This window comes from Colletotrichum orchidophilum (genome assembly GCF_001831195.1).
Source record: "Colletotrichum orchidophilum strain IMI 309357 chromosome Unknown Scaffold_144.1, whole genome shotgun sequence".
Classification (NCBI taxonomy): Eukaryota; Fungi; Ascomycota; class Sordariomycetes; order Glomerellales; family Glomerellaceae; genus Colletotrichum; species Colletotrichum orchidophilum.
The window spans coordinates 1-24,962 of NW_019173100.1; the positions used below are offsets into that span (position 1 = coordinate 1).

At 51.7% G+C, this 24,962-nt stretch overlaps 9 protein-coding genes across 9 annotated transcripts; 4 read left to right on the top strand and 5 right to left on the bottom strand.

Moving 5' to 3' along the window:
* Positions 1-196: 196 nt before the first annotated feature.
* CORC01_12121 (uncharacterized protein) lies at positions 197-550 on the bottom strand (the record flags this gene model as incomplete). Its single annotated transcript, XM_022623742.1, has 1 exon — positions 197-550. The coding sequence occupies one exon, from the start codon at positions 548-550 to the stop codon at positions 197-199; it is 354 nt and encodes a 117-aa protein (XP_022469711.1).
* A 1,514-nt stretch (positions 551-2,064) lies between these two features.
* CORC01_12122 (uncharacterized protein) lies at positions 2,065-4,327 on the bottom strand (the record flags this gene model as incomplete). The annotated part of the gene is made up of 4 exons (XM_022623743.1): positions 2,065-2,711; positions 2,797-3,064; positions 3,417-3,776; positions 3,857-4,327. 4 exons carry the CDS (start codon positions 4,325-4,327, stop codon positions 2,065-2,067), a joined length of 1,746 nt encoding a protein of 581 aa, XP_022469712.1.
* A 454-nt stretch (positions 4,328-4,781) lies between these two features.
* On the top strand, positions 4,782-5,462 carry CORC01_12123 (uncharacterized protein; the record flags this gene model as incomplete). Its single annotated transcript, XM_022623744.1, has 3 exons — positions 4,782-4,944; positions 5,021-5,298; positions 5,355-5,462. 3 exons carry the CDS (start codon positions 4,782-4,784, stop codon positions 5,460-5,462), a joined length of 549 nt encoding a protein of 182 aa, XP_022469713.1.
* A 1,038-nt stretch (positions 5,463-6,500) lies between these two features.
* On the bottom strand, positions 6,501-7,103 carry CORC01_12124 (uncharacterized protein; the record flags this gene model as incomplete). The annotated part of the gene is made up of 1 exon (XM_022623745.1): positions 6,501-7,103. One exon carries the CDS (start codon positions 7,101-7,103, stop codon positions 6,501-6,503), a length of 603 nt encoding a protein of 200 aa, XP_022469714.1.
* Positions 7,104-8,026: 923 nt separating this feature from the next.
* Positions 8,027-8,897, top strand: CORC01_12125 (uncharacterized protein; the record flags this gene model as incomplete). The annotated part of the gene is made up of 2 exons (XM_022623746.1): positions 8,027-8,354; positions 8,410-8,897. Coding segments are annotated over 2 exons (816 nt in total), but the record flags the coding sequence as incomplete, so codon positions are not given.
* A 202-nt stretch (positions 8,898-9,099) lies between these two features.
* On the bottom strand, positions 9,100-10,294 carry CORC01_12126 (monooxygenase; the record flags this gene model as incomplete). The annotated part of the gene is made up of 3 exons (XM_022623747.1): positions 9,100-9,306; positions 9,390-9,931; positions 9,994-10,294. The coding sequence occupies 3 exons, from the start codon at positions 10,292-10,294 to the stop codon at positions 9,100-9,102; spliced, it is 1,050 nt and encodes a 349-aa protein (XP_022469716.1).
* A 1,101-nt stretch (positions 10,295-11,395) lies between these two features.
* On the top strand, positions 11,396-12,870 carry CORC01_12127 (uncharacterized protein; the record flags this gene model as incomplete). The annotated part of the gene is made up of 4 exons (XM_022623748.1): positions 11,396-12,113; positions 12,176-12,523; positions 12,621-12,776; positions 12,836-12,870. The coding sequence occupies 4 exons, from the start codon at positions 11,396-11,398 to the stop codon at positions 12,868-12,870; spliced, it is 1,257 nt and encodes a 418-aa protein (XP_022469717.1).
* Positions 12,871-15,129: 2,259 nt separating this feature from the next.
* On the top strand, positions 15,130-16,060 carry CORC01_12128 (ABC transporter; the record flags this gene model as incomplete). The annotated part of the gene is made up of 2 exons (XM_022623749.1): positions 15,130-15,447; positions 15,809-16,060. The coding sequence occupies 2 exons, from the start codon at positions 15,130-15,132 to the stop codon at positions 16,058-16,060; spliced, it is 570 nt and encodes a 189-aa protein (XP_022469718.1).
* An 8,287-nt stretch (positions 16,061-24,347) lies between these two features.
* Positions 24,348-24,530, bottom strand: CORC01_12129 (uncharacterized protein; the record flags this gene model as incomplete). The annotated part of the gene is made up of 1 exon (XM_022623750.1): positions 24,348-24,530. One exon carries the CDS (start codon positions 24,528-24,530, stop codon positions 24,348-24,350), a length of 183 nt encoding a protein of 60 aa, XP_022469719.1.
* Between the last annotated feature and the right edge of the window lie 432 nt (positions 24,531-24,962).

Sequence of the window (24,962 nt, forward strand, 5' to 3'; positions counted from 1 at the left end):
TTTTTTTAAAAAAACCTTTACGGACTCTGACGACTGGTCTCAGAACCGACTACTTTGCCCTTGTTTTGGAGCCATACTTGGGAGACATAAACTCCGTTGCCCACCAGGAAGATTGAAAACACGGCTCTATATCCTTTCCTCCCTTGAGAGCTGGAGCCACATGTATATGATGTATTGATGAAATCGTCATGGCCTGTCAAATAAATTGCGGAATTTGATTGAATGAAGTTGGAAAGCACTTCCTCTCATCGATACATTCATCAAAATTGCCCGCCAATGGCCCGGCGCTGCTGAGGGCATTCTTAGGTTCGCTAGCACCACAAGCACCACGAGCGCTACACGTACCTCTGCCATTGCTAAAAGCAGCGCCAGCATCTGCTTGAGCATCCTGATGACCAAACTCCCAAAATAGCGTCTTCCGCTTGGGGTCGTCGGTTCGGGTCCGACATTTCTTGTGAGTTACCGACAAACGGGTCGGTACTGCACGAGTCGTATCTTCCGCCCTTGCAAAAGCCTCGGCCGTTCTATCCGTACATTGTTCAAGATTCATGATTAAAGCCCCTGGCTATTACTGCGGGCCGTCCTAAACTCTCTCAACGGCCAACTCCACGTTTGCGAGATTTATAGCCAAACCCACCTCAACGGGCGGGACCTACGTCAAGATGAGATAAGCGCAACTAATCATCCGAGTCATATAACGACGTAAAATTGGGATGGGCAAATCGGCCGCACAGTTGGGGTCCGTTTGGTTGGTATGTACGGAGTATAACGGTAGGATTGAGTCGAGCTAGCTTTCTAATTCTCACCTGGTGGGTTGTTTTATGGGGCGGAGGTTCCCAATTGGTGCTCATCCGCCAAGCGGCCGGTTCCTATCGTCTTCAGCGGTACCCCTGTTGACCCGACAGTTCCGCACACGCTAGGACGCGATCCTATAGATCCTCTTAACGAAATGGGTAGGGTTACTGGCCAGGATGGATGTGGAACGAACAGTGAGCAGGAATTGGTCAGTCTACGCCTCAACTACTACCACCCCCGCCCCACCCACATCGCGGCCTACTACCCGCTCACACTAAACCCAATACGTATATCATCATTTTGTTATATCCCCATCTTGATATCCGTACAGGCCTGTTTCTATCTTGATATTTTAACTTCTTCTCAAAAAACAGACATTTTATACTCCCCACGCCCCCACTCATTCAAGACTAACCCGAGCCCGAATCCTAACCGCTAGCCCAGATCTTTGCCAGTCTGTCATCATGTATATTGGTACCGGGATTCTCACATGATTCTATTGATTCAGTAACGGAGGTGGGGAGTGCTAAGCAATGATGTGGTGGGGGACGGGGTGGGGGAGAGGGGCACAGAGGAGGTCATTGCTAGATAATGCATGTGGTCAACATGGCCTACGGATACTGCTGCCGACAAGAGGAGCCTCCAAGTGAGGCCTAGAAGCCGGAAGTGGGCCGCAGGTGGCAGCGCGGCAGGCACTCGACTATCACCGGCCGGCAGCATGAACACTGCTCAGCATTACACTAGGTATGCAAGATGCAGAGGGGCTGGAGTGAAATGAGGATCCCGGCCGGACAGCTTCCGTTAGAGATGGCGATTGTGGCAACAGTCGACTCATGAGGCATGTAAAAGAGTTATTTGAAGTTTATGGAGATAGGATCACGAAAGCCTCAAAAGTGGGCAACCGGAGACGTGGGGGCTGAGAATCGCGTGCGTTTAACCGCGCCTGGAGTTTCAAGGGGGGGGGGGGGGGGGGGGGGCGGGGAGAGGAGGGGGGGGGGGGGGGGGGGGGCGGGGGGGGGGGGGGGGGCGGGGGGGGGGGGGGGGGGGGGGGGGGGGTGGGTAGCGTGGGGGCGGGTGTGCGGCGGGTTGGAGGGGGGGGGGGGGGGGGGGGGGGAGTATCCGTACAACAGGTGTTTAGGAAGTGATCAGCATTGCGCGTATCTTGTGAAATGCCGTGACCCTTGGGGGTTCCTTGACTCGGACAACCTAAACAACAACAAGACTTTTCTGCCTTTCTTCTTTTCCCGGGGACTTAATCACTTCACCCGATCAGACGAAGCCGGCGACCCAAACGTCCATGGCGCTAACTCCTTTCCGACCCCCTGGCACACCGTCCAAACTCGCCTCACAGGCATCCCGCAACGCAAGAACCACGGCGCGTTCCCTCTCATCCTTGACATACTCGTCCACCTCCTTTTCGAAACCGCGTCCCACACAAGCAGCGACCTCCCACTGTCCGTCCTGCAACCCCTCCCCGCATTGCACGCGGGTCTCGCTCTTCAGCTGCCAACCGGCAGCCAGGGCCAGCTCGGTAAGCCGCTTGGGTCCCAGCACGGTGCGGACGTTGGATATGCTGCCCTCGTTTTTGCGGCACTCTAGCGCGGCCTGCGTGAGGGCAGCTAGTACGTGAGGCCGGGCCGAGCGGACCGTCGCTTCCAACGACCATTCGGCGAGGAGGAGACGCTTGCTGTGCTGCCTGATGGCACGAAAGGTGGAGAGAATGAGCGAGGGTGAGGCAAAGTACCAGAGGCAGTGGGCGAGCACTGTTGCGTCAAAGGCCTTGGTCTCGTCGGGTGAAGCGGCAGAAGGGAGGGCGGCGAGATAGTCCTGGGGCCCTTGTTGGACCCAAGTGATGCGGCCGCCCAGCGAGCCCTGCGAGATGTGTTGCTGTGCTTGGCCGAGGGTGTACGGGGCACCTGCAGAAGCCATCAGTCGGCTGCTCGTCGAGGCTACCCACCTTGGGTACAGATTGAGTATCAGGAAAACGCGGGAATATCTCACCATAATCCAACGCGGCCGGATCCACGGCGACCACAGTCCCGTCCTCGCCCACGGCAGAGGCAAGAACGGTCGTGCAATCCCCCTGTCCGCATCCTAGTTCCAGGACCTTGGAGCCAGCAGCAATATTCCAGTGTTGGAGGAGCGCCAGGCGGTGAAGGGTCTGGGTGCGCTGGACATTGAAGTGGTTGGGATCGTGTAAGGAGACACGGGCGATGGCGTCGGCGTCAAATTGAGTGGACATGATGTCTGGTAACAGCTGAGTAGTTTGCTATGGAGTAAAATACCAGACAGCAAGGATGATTGTACTTGACTCGGTGTAGTAAGAGGGTAATGAGTTGAAGCGTGAGGTGAGGTGGATTCTATTGTAGTCTGGGCTGGGGGGGGAAGCGAACGTCTTGTATCCGTAGCGCGAGGAGAGACCTGGGGGACCCGCCTTGGCGCCTCCATTTAGGTATACCCCTCCGACCACTCCGACCCCCCTCCAGCACACGTGCACCACGCCGCTGCCGCTGCCCCGCCACGGACGGCCGTTGCCATTCTGCGGCCTGCCCCGCTCACTCCCTCCGCCGCACCAACTCAAACCCAAATCGCGGCAACAAGTCAAGCTGCATGAAGCTAACATGACACGCCACGCGCTGGCACCTCATCTCCACCACCAGACTTTTCGTCCCGGTGGGACAGGCAAACTCTACTGTCGTGCTGTTCGGCCGGGCAGTGAGGTCCAGCACGCCGAGCAGCTCTCCGCGCACGGGAAGGGCCGAGTATGACAGGGTGTCATAGTCGAGCTCGTCCAAGCTAGAGGCGGATGCCGGTGTAGAGGTGACGGATGGCGCGATAAGCTGCCACACTTCGATTTCCGAAATGTCCCCCTTTGTCGTCAGATCCTTGACACGCGCAGAGTGTTCAGGAGGCGGCTGCCAGGTGATGGCGCAGGCGTTGACGCCATTGGGAGGGACGGGAAAGCGCATAATTGTAGAGTCCTTTTTCTCCCAGTCAGTTTTTTTTTTATCTCTTTTTCGGGAAGCCCACGAACAAGGGACAAAAAGTAGGAGATGCGCACCTCGACAGTGACATAGACCTGCGACCCGTTACCCCACACGGCGGTCTTCAACTTCCGGCTCACCCGCGCAATCCTGTCGGGCCAGGCGCGGAGATGAACCTTGGGAGGGCGGAGCATCTTTGCTGCCCTGTCCAATCCCAACCTAGCGTCGCCGTAGGGGAGGGCACTGAGTTCCGACTCGGAGAAAGGGGAGGCTCGGTAGCTTGACAGTGTAGCGGGAAGAAGACCGACGTTTACAGCCGACAGCAGCGCTAGAGCAAAAGAGAAGTAGAGAATGAGCTTGGGAAACTGCCAGGGCTTGGATGGCGCGAGGGCGGGCAGGTTTCCTGGGGCTTCCAGCAAGGGGGCAGAGTGGTCGTCATCGTCCTCGGACGAGGCGCGCTTCTCCAGAGATGTGCTGGAACCCTCGCCATGGTCTTGTAGCGTGAGGGGCACATATTGGGGGGAGGCCGATTTTGATTTGGAGAACATAGCGATAGTTTGATACAGGAGAGAGAACGAGAGAGACGAGAGAGAAGACGAGAGAGCGGAGAAAACAAGAGGAGACAAGAGGAGACAAGAGTAGAGGGAGGAGGAAAGTGGAGGAGAGAGAGAGAGAAGGAGAGAGGAGGGAGGAGGAGGGGAGAGAAGGAGGAGGAAAGAAGATTCACTCTGCTTCAATAGACGGAAGAAACGTGTGGTGTAGGCTAGTCAGCGAGGAGCGCCCAGAAATTACGATCTTCTGCTGTGGAAGTGCAACACGCCCATGGTTTCGCCACCTCTCGGGTCCGCAAGCATGGTGAGCATAATTTATCTGCCATTCCGGGGTGACCGTGTGGGCTCCTCCTGACAGTTGCCTCAGCACAAGCTATATATCGTCTGACCCTCGCGCTCCGCAGAATACAACGTGGCATCTACACCGACCTGTCCTTGATACCTATCCACAATGCCTTGCGTTCCTACCGTAGTCACATTCCTGCTTGCCCTCGGCACGAGCATCGACCTCACGTCCGCCGCGCACGCCGGCTTCCACGTCCAGTACCCATGGTCGTCCCGCGGTTCGAACCTCTGGACCCGCCCAGACTTGGATGACTTCAATCCGTTTTGCCGTACGTCCCATCTCTCCCCCCCCCTTCCCCCCACCCTGTCTCCGGTCCAGCATCATCGTAGTCTAACACAGAAAAGGGGAGATTGTGCACAACCCCCAAGCGTACGCCCGCGTATCCCGCACATTCCTCTCCTTCTCTGGACACCCTGGGGACCTTGTGACAGCTCTCTACACCCGGAACAGGGTGCCAAAGAAGAGGGACGACTTCCCTCATGTCATCCTTCAGGATGTGCCCATACAGCCTTCGGGACAGCTGTGTCTCAACGTCACGATACCGTTTCAGACCAAGGTCGACGAGATGGGAGTCATGTACTTTGAGGCCAAGGATCCGGCGACGGGAAAAGTGGAATACCATGTCAGTTTGCCCCGGCTTGCACGTATCGTGAAACTGAGGCTGATGTAAATTGATAGTGCACTGACGTCAGGATGACTGACACAGAGGCTCTTCCTGAGGAGCATCCGGCCATGTGTGCGGCTTTCAATGAGACGCTTATTCCAATGCCGGATGAGTACCTGTAGACATGGGCCGAGGAGCTGTTATAACATGACCGTACAACGAATCAAGGTAAAGGCACACTGCAAGCCCAGAATGAAGCCAATATCCAGCTTGCTGCTTCTGTAGCTTATCTAAATAAACAATATGCCGCCAATGCACTTATGTACTGTGTGAGCTAGCCTTATCAATGTCTTTTTCTTCCGCAAAATAAAAAAGACAAAACGTAAAGACGAAACGTGAAGACAAAATATGGAGACAAAATGTAAAGACAAAATGTAAAGACAAACCGTTAAAAAAAAAAAAAAAGTGCGTACCTACACAGTGCATCGGATACGGCTGAGGCTAGTCCTCAAAATACATGCTCCTCTCTATATTAGTACGGATCCCAATCAAAGTCGCCGAGTCTTAAAAAGGCTATTAAAGCAGCGTTAAAGTAAGAACAGCGGAAGAGAGCGCCGCTTGCTCATAAAAAGAAAAAAACGCCGAAGCGGAGATGGATCACGCCTTTTCCACTAAGCTGCATCACGTTAAGCAAGTTATCGAGCAGCGAGTCAAACTGATTAAGTGGCCAAGAGACTAGTCGAACTTTAAACTTTATTTTGAGGTGGCAAAAAAAGAAAATAGGCTCCCCGGACCGCGAAAGACCAGATACGATACACGTCCGTGCATACAATGTTACTAATCGAGATTCCGCGCGCGCGCGCTACGCTCAAGCTTGTTTGTACGTACCGCGCTACTTTATGCAACGGACGCTATGAAAAGAATAGGCTTAAAAAGAAGCCCTCAGAGTTCTGGGGTTGTTGGCGATCACCAGGGGGGAACACATTGTCGCCGTTGGCCAGGCAATTCCGTATAGAGTGCAATTGAATGTATGTACATTGGCGTGAACAACATCGTCTAAGACCTAGCTAGGATCACTGGAAGTTCGTAAAAGTGCTGGTACACCCCCACTACATCTCCCCTTCTCGTCAGCCAGCCATGAAATCATGCCATTCGTAACCCTGTCGCCGCAACGCCGCTCCTGACTGTCCCTTGTTCCTTGCAACCGCTCCCATATCCATCTAAGAGGACTCATCACGATCGACACCGTAGACGTGGCGCTTGTTGAGGGTCTCATCATCGTCAACGTCGTAGACGTGACGCTTCTCAACACCGGTCTCGTCACGATCGACACCGTAGACGTGGCGCTTGCTGAGGGTCTCATCATCATCAACATTATAGACGTGACGCTTGCTGAGGGTCTCGTCATCGTCAACATCATAGACGTGACGCTTGCTGAGGGTCTCATCATCATCAACATCATAGACGTGACGCTTGCTGAGGGTCTCATCATCGTCAACATCGTAGACGTGACGCTTGCTGAGGGTCTCGTCACGGTCGACAGAGTAGATGTGACGCTTGCTAAGGGTCTCATCGTCGTCAACGTCGTAGACGTGGCGCTTGCTAATAGTCTCGTCACGGTCGACACCGTAGATATGACGCTTGTTGAGGGTCTCATCATCGTCGACATCGTAGACGTGGCGCTTCTCGACACCGGTCTCATCGCGATCGACAGAGTAGATGTGGCGCGCCGCGAGAGCGGCGTCAGCGGCGGGGATAACCGCGGCCTGGACAGTGTTCAGGCCGAGGCTGGCAAGGCTGAGCATGGCGATGTTGATATGCATTTTGGCGGTTGGTGGCAAGTAGACGCTTTGGATAGGTGAGGTGAAGAAATTGTTTGGTAAAGAAGGTGTTTGGTAGTCTGATGTTGTTGTTGATGATGATTTTTCTTGTCAAACATGATCATGTCTCGGGGGCTTTTATGTATTTTCCAGTCTGAAGGGAAAGGAACTCGTGGAAGGTAAATCCGTATGGCAATCCGAAGCGCGCATTAGTGATCCGTAATTACACTCGCGACAATTCTGCAGTCGTGGGTCCTTCATACAGTCTGAGTCTGTTCCTATCTCTAACATGCTTTCTGAACTGTCCAAGGTGGACGCGATGGTGAGGTTCCAGGCAACGGACGTGACTAGCTATCGTCACGGGGAGGAGGCTGGTGGAGATCCCCATCAGCGGGTCTGGGGCGTGTAGATGGCAAGCCGGCGTGACGCCCTCTTGGACGGAGTCATGACGCCCCCGCCGGACGGGGTCACGATGTCCAAACGTCCGTTCTATCGGCCAGGCCTCATCCAACTCGCTCGGCCGGGCGGTCGGCGAACAAATTGTCCTGCGGCCGTTCATCCAGTCGTCGAAACTCATTTTCGTCTCAAATGGAGTAGTTCATGTGGAACCGTAAATTGTCCAGCGGTCCCTTTCCTCCTCCACGCTCATGCCGAAGTTCATCTGGATGACCAAACTTACTTTCGTCTCAAATCAACAATACCAAATGAAGCAGTTCTTGTCGAACCGCAAATTATATTGCGGTCCCTTTACTTCTGCCACCGGGATCCCGCAGTCCATTTAGACGACGAAACGTGCTTTGGTCTCGAATCAAGCAATTCTTGTGGAACCGCAAGTTGCGCTGGCTCCGGCCCCCTGGGGTCCCGGTCTGCCCACTTGTGCTCTCCACTTGTTGACCCATTTCCTTGAAGACTGACTCTGATGAGGAGAGCATCGTGACAACTGCGTTTTCTCCTGTATTGCCCCTCGGGACCATCACGACTCGCCCACTCAACCAAGAGCGTGCGGATACGGCCACAAACGTGTTAAACACTGCTCGCCCACTCTTGGTGCTGCTTCAACAATCGTATTCTTTTTTTTTGCCAACCTCAACGCCCAACCCTGCCAGCACGTCAATATGTTCCTTCAATCTCTCAAATCTCAGGTTCGAGGCCCCTCGCTCGGCCTGCTCGCAGCGCTGAGCGTATGCCTCGTCTTGAATTTAGGGGCCTTTTTCTTCTCCCTCAACATCTTGACACGTGGGTCGCAGTCATACAGTGCGTCAAATCTCCATGCCAGCGTCTTCTCCCATCCACGACTAACACACAGCAGCCTACCTCGAAGGTGACCGGCCTCATGCGCTCCCCATCAAGGTCCGCACCATCCAAGCCAAATTCCACGACGACCCCGACTACTACGGGATGGAAGGCTTCGCTTCCATGGCCGAATGGAACGCGATCCGGCCCCCTGGCAAGGGCTTCGTCTTTCTAGGCGAGGAGCACTTTGCATTTGGCGTGTCAATGTGGCACCAGATGCACTGCCTGAACCACATTCGCGCCATGCTTGTCAATGGGGACGATGGGTCGGATCACACGGCGCACTGCTTCCATTATCTACGGCAGGGCATTCTCTGCGCCGCCGACACAACTATAGAGCCGGGCGGCACAAACAAGCTACTGCCCAACGGTGACAAGGTCGCTGCGGGCGAAGAAGCTGTGCATACCTGCCGGGACTGGAGACAGGTGCACGATTGGATGGAGAGCCAACATGAGAAATGGACACCTGACATGTTCGAGAGGATTAAAGAGTCTAGTCTGTAAAAAGTTCGCTTCGAATGAGATGTGGATGCCTGTCAATAGATCAAATGCCCATCAATTCTTTCCACATCTTTGCGTGTTAGACATTCATTCACATGTTCATTTTCTACGCCTCTGTGTAAGCGAGCACGCACAGACCTATCATTACTACCTCAAAGCGAGCTCCAAAAAATATGCGGTAGTCATCGGTCCAGCCCGGCAAACTTTACTCCTCCTCATCCGTATACCGATAACACAGCGGCCAAGCCTCCGTGTCAAACACCATGCTCGGCGCCACGGGCACACTCTGGACGTCAAAGAGCATCTTGTGGTCTGCGTTGGCGTCAAGGTCGTAGCTCGAGTCATTCGTATTGTTTGGGTGTAGGGGTATGCCGGAAAAGGCGGCAAAATTGGACGGGCGGTGGCGCTGCCACTACAAAACCCCATCAACGCCATGTCAGTCACATTATTGCTGCTGCTGCGAATGGAGAATCGAATATGGGGCGTTTTCCGTACCTTGCTCCACAACCGATCAAGCTGCGCATGGTGAAGCCAGAAGAGCGGGTCATTCGGCGTGAAGCCGATGGCCAGGTCCTGGCAATCCTCCTCCGGCAGGATCTTGGGGCAGTCCCCCGCCAAGTCGCCGCCGACAAAGTTGTGTACGTGGTTGTGCATCATCTCCATTGCGTGCTGGAACTTGTAAAAGTCGCCGGTGTTTTGCTCGGTCAAGTTACGTACCATGTCCGGGCCCAGGGTGCTGTTTTGAGGCAGCTCGTGGTCGAACCAGCCGGTGATGAGCGTCAGGTTCCTCCGCAGCGGGTGCGGGATCGGCCAGGCGAGCTCGAAGCTGGCAAAAGCACCCGTGGTGACCATACAGTCGGCCTCGGGGGAGGATATGCAGTCCCCCGTGCCGCCCAGCCCGTACTCGGGTGATTCTTCAAACACGGGCGAGCCGACCAGGTCGGCATGATCGCGCGACCAGTCCCAGTATGGCGTCGGACCACTGTACCCGCAGGTCTGGCGGAGGGACGTCTCGAATAGGTATAGGAACCAGCGGTCTGCTATCATGTGAGTTCAAAGAGTCAAGTGCGTGGGGAAGGGAACGAGGGACGGAACGCACGCCACGGCAAGAAGTAGACATTCCTATGCGCGCTCTGCTCCACTACTGCGTGGGAGTAGGAGAAGTCGTCGTACAGGCTCCTAACCCCCTCAAGCACCGTCTGTTCGGGCGTAAAGGAGAGCCGTTGGTGTCGTATGCCCGCCAGACACTTCACAGCTCCCACCCACTGAGCTTTCTCGCCATGCGTCAACGTCCGCCATTCTTTGCGTGTAAGTAGTTTGCTGCACTTTGTTGCCTGTCCCGGGCTCGGGAAGATCGAGAGGACGGCAAGGACGCAAAGTAAGAAAATCGTACGACCCATGATTGCAACATGAAGGTATATTCAGCTAGGGAAGGAACAAATTCAGGCACGGAAGAGAGATGATTATGTCGCGGTCGTCGCGGTTGTTGCAGGATTAAATAAGAACTTCTACCAGGTGGACTGTGTCCCACTTTAACGCTGTCTCAGCCAATAAAGAGTAGGCATTTAGACAGCTTAACGGCCGCCGCCTAGATCTACTTCAATCGCTATTGCAACTTCATCGTTACGACAGGCTCAACAGCCAGTACGTTGGATAAAACGTACTTCCATAGGTAGCTAGCTATACTACAACATAATGAAGTAACGGTTTATGTGTCAAAGTCTCTCAGCTACGTTGGCGGTGGCTGCGGTGTATAAAAGAAGAAGTTGGGCGCTGGGCAGAGAGTCGCACGTGGCCTGTCATCTCTCTACATCGTGACATGGACTTCCCGGACGGAAGCCGTCCGGGATTCCAATCTCCGGATGGGCTTCCGCACCGGGTTTCGCCGGGCAGGCCGCCCGCCGTGCGGCTGAATGTGCTGGAGCCCAGAGCGATCCATGCGGTCTCACCATGTACCCGAAGGTTCCCGCAAGTTATAGTGGGACACAGCGGCATGGCAGAACTCTAAATAAGAACGTGGAACTGCGATATTCCCTGGTCAGTAAAGTGCTGTAGTGTATCCGTAAGTAGAGACTCGTCAGACTTGGCTTTGCGCTGGCCCGTGCCCCCATCGTCTTACCAGGTATTTGACTAAGACGATCTTTCTTCCAGGCTTTTAACCTTACAACATGGGGGTGGGATCGGCGCACCTTTGGTATTGAATGCAGCTTAACGCAAATCTGAGTTTGACAAGTTTCTTCGGTATCATGGTGAAGGTGAATCGTCATTTATCCACAATGTTTGATCCAGATGTCCAGACCCCACCGCTCGTGACCAGACAGCGGCCGCAGCCGTTACGGTGCCTGCAGCCCCTCGAGATGTTGAAGGGTAGAGGAGCACTTCCCACTCATCATGACTTTTATCCGCTCGTGAACCTCTCTACTTCCTGCTTCTCACAGTTGAGACGAAAGAACCAATCCTTCTCACACACACAACCACACACTGAAGCCACAAGCACAACGATGTACACCTCAATCTCCCTCTCCCGCTTTCTCGCGCCCTTCCTCTTCATCGTCTTCCCCCTCTACCTCGCCACCCGGGGCTCCAATTCCTTGTCCGACGTCGCCATTTTTCTTTCTAACCTCTCCGAGCGCTTCGAGGCCGTTCACGTCGCGCTCAACTCCCCCCTTGCCACTCCTTCCCTTTCCATCTCCAAAGAAGCCGTCGAAGCATCTGCCAAGCCCACCAAACCCCTGCGCGCACCACAAGGCGGGAAAAGGCTTCCCAATGGACTGGCGCACGCCATCAACTCCTTTGAGCAGTATCCGTCCCTCGCCGAGCGAGTGCTCCAGCGGAAGCATGTGCGGTATGCCAAGCAGACGCCCGCCCAAAAGGCGATAGGCGACAAGCTCGGCTATCCTGCACACTTTGACAAGGCCAGGCAAGGGATCGATGTGAACGCCCGGCTCACGGGACAGATTGCGCAGATTGCGAGGGAGTATTACCACACCGGCCCGCGCGCGCTGGAGGACGAAGAGAACGCCGAATTCGGTCTTGTTGACCTGGCATTTTCACATCTGTCGCGAGACTGGAGCGCGCAGGGCACAAAAGAGAGGCAGACCGTCTTCCCTCCCGTTCTGGCTGGCCTCGAGCAACATTTTGGCGGGAATGGGCAAGGGAACAAGGTGCTTGTCCCTGGAAGCGGTATGGGCAGGCTGGCAAGCGATATTGCTGATCTCGGTGCGTCCATCTTCCACGTTTGAGATGAAGGCGTAGCCTCAAGTGCTCACACATTGACGCAGGGTACGATGTGACGGCCAACGACCTGGACTTCAGCTCCATCTTGACCTACCATCTTCTTACCAACCACACCAGCTCGCTGCACCAGCATACTATGCATCCCTTTGTGACCAAATGGACCCATCAGGCTAACCCCTCCTCGCGCTACTCGGCCCTGACGGTGCCGGACCACTGGCCAAACAAGGCCGTCAAACTCGTCGAGGGCGACTTCTTGGACGTTTTCCCCCAAGACGGTCAGTTTGATGCCGTCGTCACACTGTTCTTCATCGACATTGGCGACAACGTGGTTGACTTTCTGACCAACATTCATCGGCTGCTGAAACCTGGTGGTGCCTGGATCAACCTTGGACGTAAGACGATGCCGTGACCCCTTTGTTCCTTGGATCCTGACGTCTCTCCTTTTCTTGTCATCCGTCCGCCGCCGAACTCTAGCTGACGTGTATACAGCGCTGAAATATGGCAGCCATACCGCTCTCCAGCTCTCTGCCGAGGAAGTGCTTCATCTGGCCGATCTGATCGGGTTCGATGTAGACCATTCATCGCGGAAGAGCGTCAACAGCCTTTACGCTGATCAGCCGGACACGTTGCTGAAGTTTACTTATGGTAAGTCCCCCGTTGTTTTCATTGTGAGTGATGAGGACGTTTACTAATGGGAGGGACAGTTGCGCAATTCTGGACGGCGACGAAGAGGATTTAAAGGGGCTGTGTTCTCTTTTACTTCCATGCTTCGAGCTAGGGACCTTTAAGGCTATGTTTTGGCATCTTGTGGAACAGGGCTGTCGGCCTATAGATGGCTTTTATGAATTTCAGATTTTCCTGTACTTGGTCAGCTACCTTAGTCTTGGACAAATCGGAGAGCCGTTAAACATATCGACCAGACTCATGTTGCCATCCATTCGTTGATTTCTAGAGACTGTTTGACCTGTTCAAACCAACACGCAACGCAGCAGTTGGACTACTCACTGAGCCATTCAGCAACAAGGGCAACTTAACGACCTGGTCGGCGACCGTAAGACTCCCGGTAAACCCCTCTCAAGGGCCCTGGACAGCGTCACCGAGGTCTCTCGATGGAGCTACTCGGCTCTCTTTCCAGGGCTCTCAAGAGGGATGCCGCATATAAGAATTGAATTCCAGAGTACATCCTACTAGAAGAAATGGGGTGATTGGGAGTCAAAGAATTTTTCTGATGGGTACGTGAACGGCAGAAAGAGTTGTGGAATCTAATTATTTCACCACCGCGCCACTGCCTTTCTCATTCTTGTATTTCAGTGATACACTCAATTTATTACACCTAATTGTGCGTAGTCTTGACGTAGTTCTGCTCGATGATGCAAACCTAAGACCGTCTATTCCCGAAACCATTCATGAAGCTATAGGTAACTTGCTCCAAGCCAGGAAGATACCCTCACTCGGATAGCAATTAAATTCAAGAATTCGCACTTCTTAGCCTAGCATTGCGGATATTCTCGATCTACATCAGTCCCACAGTGTCATTGAAGCTAAATCCACGTGAAACGCCCCAACTTACTTTATTTTTGATCAGGAGCGAAATGCTCATGTCATGGCGTGTCATCTAACATCAGTTTAGGGTAAGTCGATTACTTGATCAAAGAGCGATTTGTCTATGCCATCTCTCTGTCACTGATTTGAGAGACTGAAAGTTGCGCAGACCCACTCACAGCGTTATTTTGAGGAGGAGCGAAATAAGGGGAAGAACCAATGGTATCGTGAAACTTGGGATAAAAAAGAGGGCGCGATCAGACAGGGCTCATCCTAAGGTCTGTTATGAGTGGAAAATATCTCAATCCAGTCAAAAACCTTGGCGGCGTGGCTTGCTAAGACATGGCCTCGACAGGTCATCCTACAAGAAGTGTCCGTTCTCTCAGGATTGTCGTTTGGGAGTAAGCTCGAACACCGGCGACTACTAAAATTTCACGCAACAAAGGCTCTCACAATGCACCATAAGATCTTGAACCTACTATATCATATCATGATTGAAGAGAAGGTATTTGCTTGGGAGGCTCCCTCAGAACTACGTTGATGACTCACCAAGAATGGACTCCTTGTTACAATGAGGTGAGCTAGACATAGCTCCAGGCCTGGCCGAAGACGCAGTTTGACAGCATGTCCTGCAGTAAAGTGGCATGGAGCTTAACTGCCAACAATTATTCAAAGCCATAGCCATTTTGAATAGTACCTGACCTATATCTTTCAGTATGCATTCCAGCTTCAGACTTACCTATTCTTGCTATCGATCATCGTACAAGGAGAACCTCACTTAGCTACATGACGGCAAGGAACACCCGATATCAAAACTGACGTTGTTGCAACGCAACCTTGACTTCAGCCTAAAAATCGCTCATTTAATTCATCCGGTCCAGCGATTTCAAATAGGACGAGAGGGGTGAAGATGGCTGTTGCTAATGACCAAGGATCCCATCAGACTGAACGAAGGACGACTTTTGGCTAACTGCCCAACATGAAACTAACATTTTGATTCGACCTCAACTGGGAAAACTCTTCTTCTACTTTCTGCAACTGACCCAGCATATCTCGACTCTTTTCTCATCATTTTCGGTGATGCCGCCACTTGCGCTGCTGAGGACAACGTAGACGCGGTCACATACGAGTTTGCCATTAATGAAAAGGTCAAGCCGACTACATACGTCAGCGTCGCCGCGCTCTATCTGATTTATGCATACATCCTCTAATGAAGCATCATCAGTCAGCATTCCGATCAGCGTCTACGGACGCAATATTTTGTTTCCCTTCTAAAGAGCCGCCATCTAATCTCGACAAGAAAGCTTCCTCTGGCGAGGTTTCTAGTCGTCTTCATGGCGACATCACGGTGATTCAGTCTGGCACTTCAGGAAACGTCAGAACTGTCATTTGTAGCTTGGGCTTTTTCATTACAGTCTTTGTCATTGCCTTCACCAAGTAGCCCAAGCTCGCTGGCATGCTCGTCTCCATATTCCCGGCTTCCATGCTTTCCTCATTCGTTGGCAGCCAATACTTTACCAAGAACGCTGGCCGCATAACCGAATCTGATGGAAAAGATTCTTCTATTGCGTCAGAAATCTTGTCTCACATTTCCGTCGGCCAGGCTTTCGGTGGCGATCCACGTCTAGAGACCAAGTTTGCCTACCACATGATCACCGCACATAAGACCGGTATGGAAAAGGCTGCTGCCGGTGCAGTGCAGACTGGCCGTGGTGATTGTGCAACCGTTGACGAGATCTACGCGATTGTCTACCTCCTTGTCGACGTTGTGTCCGTATTTTCCTATGCACCCTTTTTTATTTATAGGTACACTATGTATCAGATAAAACTGCACAGAAGATCTGCTCATGTGTTCCTGGCTTGTATCATTCTGGGTTCGATTGCTCTTGGCCTGCCACTTTTGGGAAGTGTATCGGCTGCCTATCAATGACTATGGGAAGACATCGAAGCCCCTTTTGAAATTGATGAAACTTCGGAGGAAGAGAGAGTCTTACCCTTGGACGAACTCAAGGGCATTTCTCTTTGCAGCGTCGGTTTCGAGTACCCTTCCCGTCATGATCGGCCCGTACTACACAAAATGGATATTGAGTTTCCGGCAGAAATGTACATGTATACAGCATTTGTCGGCCTCTCAGGCAGACAAGTCTACCGTCGCCGCACTGCTTGCCCGGCTCCGGAGCCCTGACCAAGGAGACGTTCTTCTCAAGGGCCATAATTTCAAGAAACATAACGTCAGAAGTCTTCGTAGCTCCATTGGCTCCGTTCAGCAGGAGCCATCTCTTCTCGACCGGTCCATCTTTGAGAACATCGCTCTTGGTTTCATCAATCCTCCCAAGCCCTCTCATCAGCTTTTGAAGCCGTACCTTAGCGGGGGGCCAGCTAGCTGAACTCGCACCTAGGGGCAAAGACGCACTTTCATCTGTTAACAAATTTGGCCCTGAGATCCAACAACAGCACTCTAGTCAGCGGTGGTCGACTTCAACGAATCGCTCTACCCCGAGCTCTGATTTGCGATCCGAAGATCTTGGTCCTAGGCGAGGCAACTTTTGCCCTCGACTCCGCGAGAGAGAAACGCATTCAGCTTGCTGTGGAGCAAGTTGTTACCGAGAACTGTACTATTGCCTCGATCGCCCATCGACTTTCCACGATTCGCAACGCAGACAACATCGTTGTTATGGAGACTGGTAAGGTTGTTGAGCAGGGTACAACGAGTTGATGGCGGGCGAGGGAGGTATATTCGCCCGGGTTGCCAAACTACAGACTTTGGGCTCTGCCTATTGCACAGCTCATGCTGAATCAACCTCTGGCGACTCTATTGATGAATTATTAGACACGCAAGGAGTATCATGTCGGAAACCGAAAAGTTGCATGTGACGACCAAGTAGCAACTGAAAGTCTCAAACAGGCCAAATCTAGTGAGAAAGACAGCGAAGAACAGGGGAAGGAAGAGAATGGGACTGGCGGTACAGATACAGCTAAACCGCACAGCGCCGTCTTCAAAGGTCTTTTCCGCCTCATCAAACCATCCCTGGACTTCTTCACCGTAGGGGTGGCTGCTGCAACTCTAGGTAGTGCAACTATCTCCGGTTCTGGTCTGATATACGGGCTCACCATCGGCTTCTTGAGTCCCTGCGCCAGTCGATCCAGCCGCATTATGTCCATGGAACGATTCGTTGAAGGCCTTTTCTTCGAACTTGCATACATTGTCTTTTCCAGCTTCTTCGCCTGTTCATGCTTTGGAGTCACTACCAAGAAGCTCTTATACTCTGTGCGCGTCGTTTCGTTTCGTTCCCTTCTCGAACAGGACGTTTCATGGCACCTTTCTGATGACCGTACCCCTGATGGTCTGCTTATAATCATCACAAAACATACTGCTTCCCTCGGTACATGTAGTTTCAGTGGCTCTACCATCAGCACTTATTTGGCTTTGTGCGTGAAATTTCTCATTGCCGTCATTCCCTCCCATATCTTTGGTTGGAAATCTGCTGTTGTTTGCCTGGTTAACGTTCCAGTTCTTATTGGCTCCGGTTTCATGCAGCTGCGCATGTTGACTCGCTACGAGGAACGTCACTCTGTCGAATGATCGACCGCTACGTCCGTGGTCACCGATGCAGTCCATTCCATCAAGACAGTTGCTGCTCTCTACCTCGAAAGCCAAGTTGTGGATGAGTATGTCCGCCTCTCACCCCTTCTCAAAAGCAGACGGTCCATATTCCAGTATCTATGAACTTGTGGTTGGCAATAACCAATGCTACCGGAACTTTCGTCAACTCCCTGGCTTATTTTTGGGGCTCGCAACTCATCATTAAGTGCGAATACACCTGGACAGAGAGTCCTTGATCGTCTTGTTGGCGATGCTTGTTAGTGCCCAGCTTTGGTGTACCATGTTCTCCTTGGCTCCGGAATTCTTTCGAGCCCGAATTGCTTTGTCACGCATTACGTCGGTCATCAACCTCGGTAAAAGCGATGACCTCAGCAATACTGGCACACAGCCAAAGAACCTAGCTGGAGACTCCTAGATGAAAGAGATTGAGGCATCTTGGGGTTTTAAGATGCAGAGATCCAGTACCAGGAGCGGGAAAATGGCGTTCAAGGACTTTTCTTTCTCGTACCCCAGCCGCTCTGGTGTCAAGATTCTCGATGAAGTCTCTTCGGAACTACAGCCTGAGATATTCTGTGGTCTTGTTGGACCTTCTGGAACTGAAAAGTCCACTATCATAAATCTCGTTCAGCGTCTCTACTTTTCTTCACTAGGGCAGACTCTGATTGACGGCCACAATATTGCCAAACTCCTAGCTTCTTTCATAGAAACCGTTGCCATCGTCCCCAAAATCCAATTATCTTTGATGGCAGCGTCCTTTTCAACGACGGCCTTGTCTCTGCACCCGACATCGAGGCCGCAGAAGCCGAGACCGAGGAGGCCTACAAGTAGCCAAACATCCATGATGTGATTGTGGCGCGTCCGAAAGGTTACAGTGGCGAATGTGGCCCTTCTGCATCCCGCCTATCTTGTGGTCAGAGATAATGTCTCGCAATTGCTTGTGCGCTCTTCCATAAGCCGCGTTTGTCACTCCCCGATGAAAGTACAAGTGCGTTGGACACCACCGGCGAGACGGCCCTGCAAACGGGGCTTGAGCGAGCTTCCTAAAATACCACTGTGTTGGCACTTACAAATCATCTGCATACCTTCCACAAGACCAAATGTAATTTGAGTTGTTGAGGGCGCACAGACTGCGGATAGTAGCACGCATTAAGAGCTTTTGGACAAAAAGGAGAGCTACAGAATCAACGCGACGCAGCAAATATTGCAACAAAATGATGGCTGGTAAGTACGTATCCGAGTCCAGAACAATCACATGCATGTTCTTTGGGTTGATGAGTGGCCTCGTATGGTTATCGAAGCAGTAGAACAAGTAGCTTTGTGCAATCGCAGAATCACAGGATGACACACTGCTCCTTTTCGTATGCAAATGATCGTCGCAGTTTGCCGCCTCAAAGCTTTGTTTTGCGTTGGACGTCGACTCCAGCCAAATATGATTGGAGAGTTTTCTATCAAACTCAGGTTTCATCCGAGATTGCCAGTATCTCCGCTATTGATGATTTCCCGCGAGTCCCAAGATGTCAGGCACAAGAAGGTATTCGATGACACAGCCACCGTTTCCATCACAGAAGGACAGTCACAGGCAGGTCTAGCTCAAAGCAAGCTTCCGAAGACCCTGCCACTCTTATCGGAAATTTTGGTGTCTTACGGAGATGATGCTCTGTATTGAAGTCCAGGAACTCTGTGTCCAACGGCACCATGTGCTTTCGGTCTATCAGTGTAAACAGCAGCGCGAAGGAAGAGCGCATCGCCCTGATGAGTGTCCCCTAAAAATTCAAGTCGTCATTATACCGCCACTAAGTGCATTAGTTTCAACATATTGTACCAGTTTAGTAACATGTGCAGCACAATCGCTGCTTGAGGATGTACAAGAGGTTGCCAATCTTCTTACCCCATTCGACGGCAAGTTGTACGGCACCAAAGCCTCCAGGGTCGTACCGAACTGTCAGAAATTTGTGCTTTGAAGTACCTAAGTTTACACGCAACTTTCTACAAACATGAAAGAGTCTGCCCCGGAAGTTTCTTGGGTTGAGCACCGGACCCAAAGCTGTTCTCAACGGTGAAACGGTCAGAATATTATGCTATTGTGCCCAAGCGATGGTTTCTTCAGAATTGCAGAGAGGAGTTAGAGAATTCTTACTTGGTCAATTACAAAAGGACGAAAGAGTATTGCTGGCGTACGAAATGCGCGGCAGTGGGAGCCCGATTCTTCCTTCTATCGGGAAACACACACGTTCTTCATGCAGCTGGCGCATGGAGTTCATTCCCACTTCTTTGTCGAGCCCTCAAGATCACACACCACCACTGGGCCTAGCTGTGAAGACGCCAGTGTGTACTGTTCCTTCGTTGAGATTCTGCAGCTCAAAATCGAAATGTAGGACCATAGTCGCGACTTTACACCGCAACTCCGCCCTCGCAAATTTCTCGCCAATGCAGATCCGTAGCCCATGCAAGAATGATATCTTACTGAACGCATTTGAGGCGCCGCCATGGTTGTTCACATGCACTTTTTCCGTCTTCGACCGTCTTCGACTCTGTTGTAAGTCGAGCGTCTGGCTTGAAGTCGTTGACACCGTCGCCCCAGATCTCTCGCGAACGGTTGGTGACCCACGGTGACATTATGACGCAAGTACCCTTTGGCATGACGGTGTCGAGTATCCTGGTCTCACAGGCTGCTTCTCGTGCGGCTTTTGGCAGGGCGGGGTAGAGCCGAAGGGTATCGATGCAGATTGCGTTCAGAAGAGGGAGGCTCTCCAACTTTTGATGAACGTGAAGCTCATACGTACCTTGTTTGTCGAGTTCCGAGAAAAGCCAGTCTTTGATAGAGGGGATCTTTCAGAGGGGGTAGACCGCCCAATTAATAGAGCTTGCCGCTGTGTCATGCCCGTCTAGAAATGTTAGGGTAAATGTAGGAGAGGAATGGAATATTCCTGATCTAGTGGAGAGAAAGGTTCGTATGTGGCCGATAGCTTCCTGTTCTTTTAAATTTCGGCTACAAATTAGGATTCTTAGTAGGTTATCTGCGTTATCTTCAACGGACTCGTGGTTTCTCATTTAACCTTGTCTTTGAGCTAACAAGTCTTGGTCGAAGATCATGAAGGTATATGGCCCTTATTCTTATTCATAAAACGATTGAGCTTGGTTAAAACTTGCCTAACTAATCTCTGGGGAATCAGAATGTTGACTTAGAGGAATGTTCGTTTCGCTAGCGAAGGCTCGAAAATGACATCGTAGTGCTGTATTAGTTGATGGTCGTGCCTGTGTAGGATGTAGAAATCGTAACCCATGCTTGCAAGCCCGATGATGTCGAGGGAGACTCTGGAAGCCCAGCTGGTGAATTTGCCAGTTGCGGAATCTGTCTCGGACTCGAGGTTCTGCTCGTTTTCTCTTGCAAACAGTTGACCAAAGTCATATATTTCGACCACATTAAAATAAATGTCTGATTTGTCAAGGTTGAAACGCTCGTTTGATAATCTTTTTGATGGAGGCGATGAGTCTGTCTCTCAAGCGATAGCAGCCCGTCTCCCATGAGTCTCTGTGGGAAGAAGCGGGCTGTCTCCGGGTCTATAAAATTGGGCTTTCTGCTTCACCAGTACCTCAGGAAGAGCCTTGGAACTGATTAAAACGATCGCTGTCCTCTAAAAAGCCACTTGAGCAAGATGAAGCCGTCGTTTGGGGTAGAGTACGTCGTAGAGAGAACTTCGGCCTCTTGTGTTTGGCATATCACTGCGCCGTAATCAAAGATTGGATCCAACGCCCCTCCATGTTCCGTCAGCGTCAATAACAGGCTTGCAATGCCAGGGGAATGTTTATGGTTTCGGGAGATCGCCTAGCGTCGTGCGTCTCGTACATCGTGAAAAGCAATACCATCAAAAAGCAAAGGCGAGAAGAGTGGCCGATAGTGCACTATTCCTATAGAGTAGTAAGGCCATTTTCCCTCCTCAAATTTCTCCAAGACTTATTGGCTGATTATTACACGGGTTTCCTTAAGAACATGAAATATAAGCAGCTGGACCCAAACCAGATTTTCATTTTCAATTACTCAGGCGCTTTATCATAAAGTTTAGTATTTCACGAGTAGAGCAGCCGGGAACTTGATGACTAGAAAGTCCATGGTATTTCATTTAGAGACACGAGTGTGTGTACTATCAAGCAAGATCAGAATGCCGCATTGTGATAGATATTCGACTATCCATCGAGAAACCTTGCGTGATCCTCGACAAACTGTTCGTGCAGCTGGGTGCGTTGAGTTTTCAGAACAAGAAAAGAGATCCACCGTTGACGAAAATTACTGAAGCTAAACCTCACACTTGGGCTACCTAAAATTGTAGCAGCTTTGGAAAAGATTCGTCGGGTCTTGTTGATTTCATGGTCTTCTCCTGAGTGAGTTCCTCCGATATGCATCATCACCATCTCGTCGACAGAGAGGCAGTGTTTCCGGCAATATATTTCCCAGGCCTGGCATGCATAGAAACTTGATACGCCTGGATGAAACCTTGCTCTTCTATTGGCCCTGGGCGAGACGCATTAGGTTTGCACACAGCAAGATAGAGCATTTCTGATAATATTGAGTTGCGACATCACCGAGGAGGAAGCTTAGTGTGTTTGCCGACGTCGTAAATAAGTGGTGATGGTTTAAGGTCAATACGAAGTTGCGAACCAGAACTTCCGACAGACAATAGTAGTGCCGCGTACTTGTATCGCGAACGATCGCGAGCGATCCGTATTTTGAAAGTCTAATACGATTTACTGTCCTCAAACAAGATTTCTTTGCGACCCTAAAGCATCTTCGCGAGACATGAGCTCGAGATGGTTGATGTGATTTGAATACTCGAAAGGGTTAGTGCTAAGTGATCCATGGCCCGATGTTTCCAATATCCTGTGTTCGTATTCATCCATAGCTCTCAATGCCGCCGATCAAACGTGCATGATCGCGGTATTGTGTGCGAATGGCTGGAAGTAAATACACGACAAAAACTCAATAATGGATACCTCGGTATACCCAGCCTCCACAGCTACCGCCCACTACTACGCAGCGCGAGCGACCTCGTCACCAAAGGCCAAAGTAGAGGACGCGGCCGCGACTCAAAAATGTCGCACACCCTTCCCAGCACTACTTTTGTTCTTTGCGAGCGCTCAGCGTTGGTGGCTAGCACCTGCCTAGGTTTATTGCATTGTTGCTTCTCTCTCGCACACTCCAGTTCTCCGATAACCCGACAATCCGGGCCATCTTGGAGCTTATTTTCCCCAACATCTCCAACATCCAGATGCTCTGAGGGTGGTCCTGGACGATGGACTGTTTGCTAGCAGCGATGATTTGCGATGGCATACTTTGACGAGAAGCTTTTGCACAGCTCAATTCAAGTTTCACCTTTGCGTTACAGAAGTCGCAAGAGCTCCAAATGAACGGCCTGCACTAGTTCATGCAGCACCCTTGATATGCGGGCGCGCTCAGATGTTTGTGGGGAACTGGCCGAATTCTACTTTGAAGTGATGGTTTGCCAGGCTGCTGGGTAGGTGGAAACTCTGCTTGTTCGGTCATTTTGGGTTTGGTCCCACTATAGCTGCATATACTGGTCTGGTTTGCTCTTTTCCTACGACGGATTCGCAGACAAGAGAGGATGCTGAAGGCAGAATGTGGTGATGAATGGGCGCACTGGCAGATGAAGACGATGAGACTAGTTCCGGGTGTTTGTTGAGAACCGCCAGCGCAGTCTTAGCTGGCGTGACTTATTGAGTATTGTTCATGTAATTCCAGATATCCCCGTCTCTTTCTCTCCCCCTCTTCCGCCCCTCTCCCCCCCTCTCTCCACATTAGAGTCTACCGTCCGTATAGAGCTGTCCGTAGATGAGAGTTTGAGACACTGAAAATGCCTTGGAGAAGAAGAGACTATGCCAGTTTTATGTCGACTTGGGCTGTGATGCTATAAATAAAGGTGTCTTTCAGTAACGAGCATAAATCCGATGACCAGGGCCCAGGGAGGGTGGGGATTCACTTTGACCTCCAGAGCCCTCAGAAAAAATGCAACTCCATGATTCGTTGACACACGGATGCATTTGCGGGGCGGTTCGTCGGGTAAGCTCCCGATGTCGTGATAAATGTAGAGGGACCTGAGGATGCATGATTTCCCCTCAGATTGAAGCAGCCTTGATCCCTCGATTAGGTTGGGGTATGAAAAGGCATTATTAAAAGAGCCTGTAATCGTTGGTGTTCACTCCGAATGAGTCTCATTTCCTTGGTTTGATCTCGTGCCGTGGACGCCGATTTCAAAGCTGCCCTGTGTGCCTGTGCTGACGGCACGCAATCACAGACAAGTATCATAAGGTACCTTACTATTTAGTCGAGATGCAAACCCCCTTGACCGACAATTGTCTAAAGCTGTGATTGGGTGCCTCATCCAATCTAAGATGTTGATAAGCTTGATTGGCATTAAATGAGCTCGGACGCCAAAAATCAAGAATGAGACGAGCCACACCACCAATCCTTCCTTGTACAGGTGACCTCATGAGTGAAGAGGCCACCACCAAAGATCCTACCGTACGCTACCTCGAGTATTCGGATATCGAATAGAGAATTTTCAGACAATCCCGAAAAGGTAACGACGGCATGCTTTAAATATGGCTTATGGGTTGCGGCAAGACGCGGACCGGTGCAGGCCGGGTTGCGGCTCGTGGCCGCGAGGGTGTTCCCGGTGCCAAGCTGAGGCTACGCGTAGTTTCAAAAGACAAAGGTAACGACGGTTCATGGACACCGAAAGGCAAAGAGAAGCCTAAACATTCTTGGTCCGGAATGCGGATCGTACCTGATCCCCGATGAATACTCAACACATTGACAATGCAGCCATCCGTTCCTCCCTCTGTGATGAATCCACGACGTAAATAGCCCTCAAGGAACACCATGGTTGAAACAACGAGCGGCCGCTATGACCTCCGTTGCCCTCGCCCTTTCGTCGGTGCTTCGTGTCCGCTTTAAGCCTTTAGCCACCCAGCTCCAGCCACATCAGCCCTATCGCGACGAACGCGGGATCCGCGTGCCATGCCGAACGTGCTTAATAAAGTGGTTCTAATTGGGGCTAGCTGGGGAGATTGGGCTTGATAATCCACCGGGAGTAACCCGGTAAAAAGAAACCAAAAATTGGAAGCCATGCAAGGGCGCCACAATGACGTCGAAATGCTACGAACACACCAGCGCAACGAATGGTAAATAGCGCGACAGAGGTCCGAACAGACCAGGGTAACGGAAAAGGTAAAAGCATTGCAATGGCGGCGTAGTCCGCAGGGAGAGAAAGGCCAACAAGGTGATAAGGTAGTACGGGCAATACATTACTTCTTATTCGAATAATCAGGTGGCTACGGAGGTGACTCAGCGCGGACGCCAGGGTCTAGTCCGTCCGTTCCCGCGGGCTTTTCTCCCTCTTGTGATGTGCTCGGTACCTTGGGAAACGCTGTTTTTCTTTCTTCGGCCTCTAATTAGCTGATGATGGGCTGGATGCTAGCCCCAGCGCCGGAGCGCCTTTTTGAGTGGTCTGGTGATTTTAGACCCAGTCGGATTCATCGGACATTCCTCCGTCCATCCCGAAGGACGTCACGAGACATTAGAAAGCAATCCGATTTGCGGCTCCGTCAGATCTCTCTTGTCTCTGACTGGGCGGTCGACCCTGTGGTCAGTGATCGGTGCCAAATAGAGA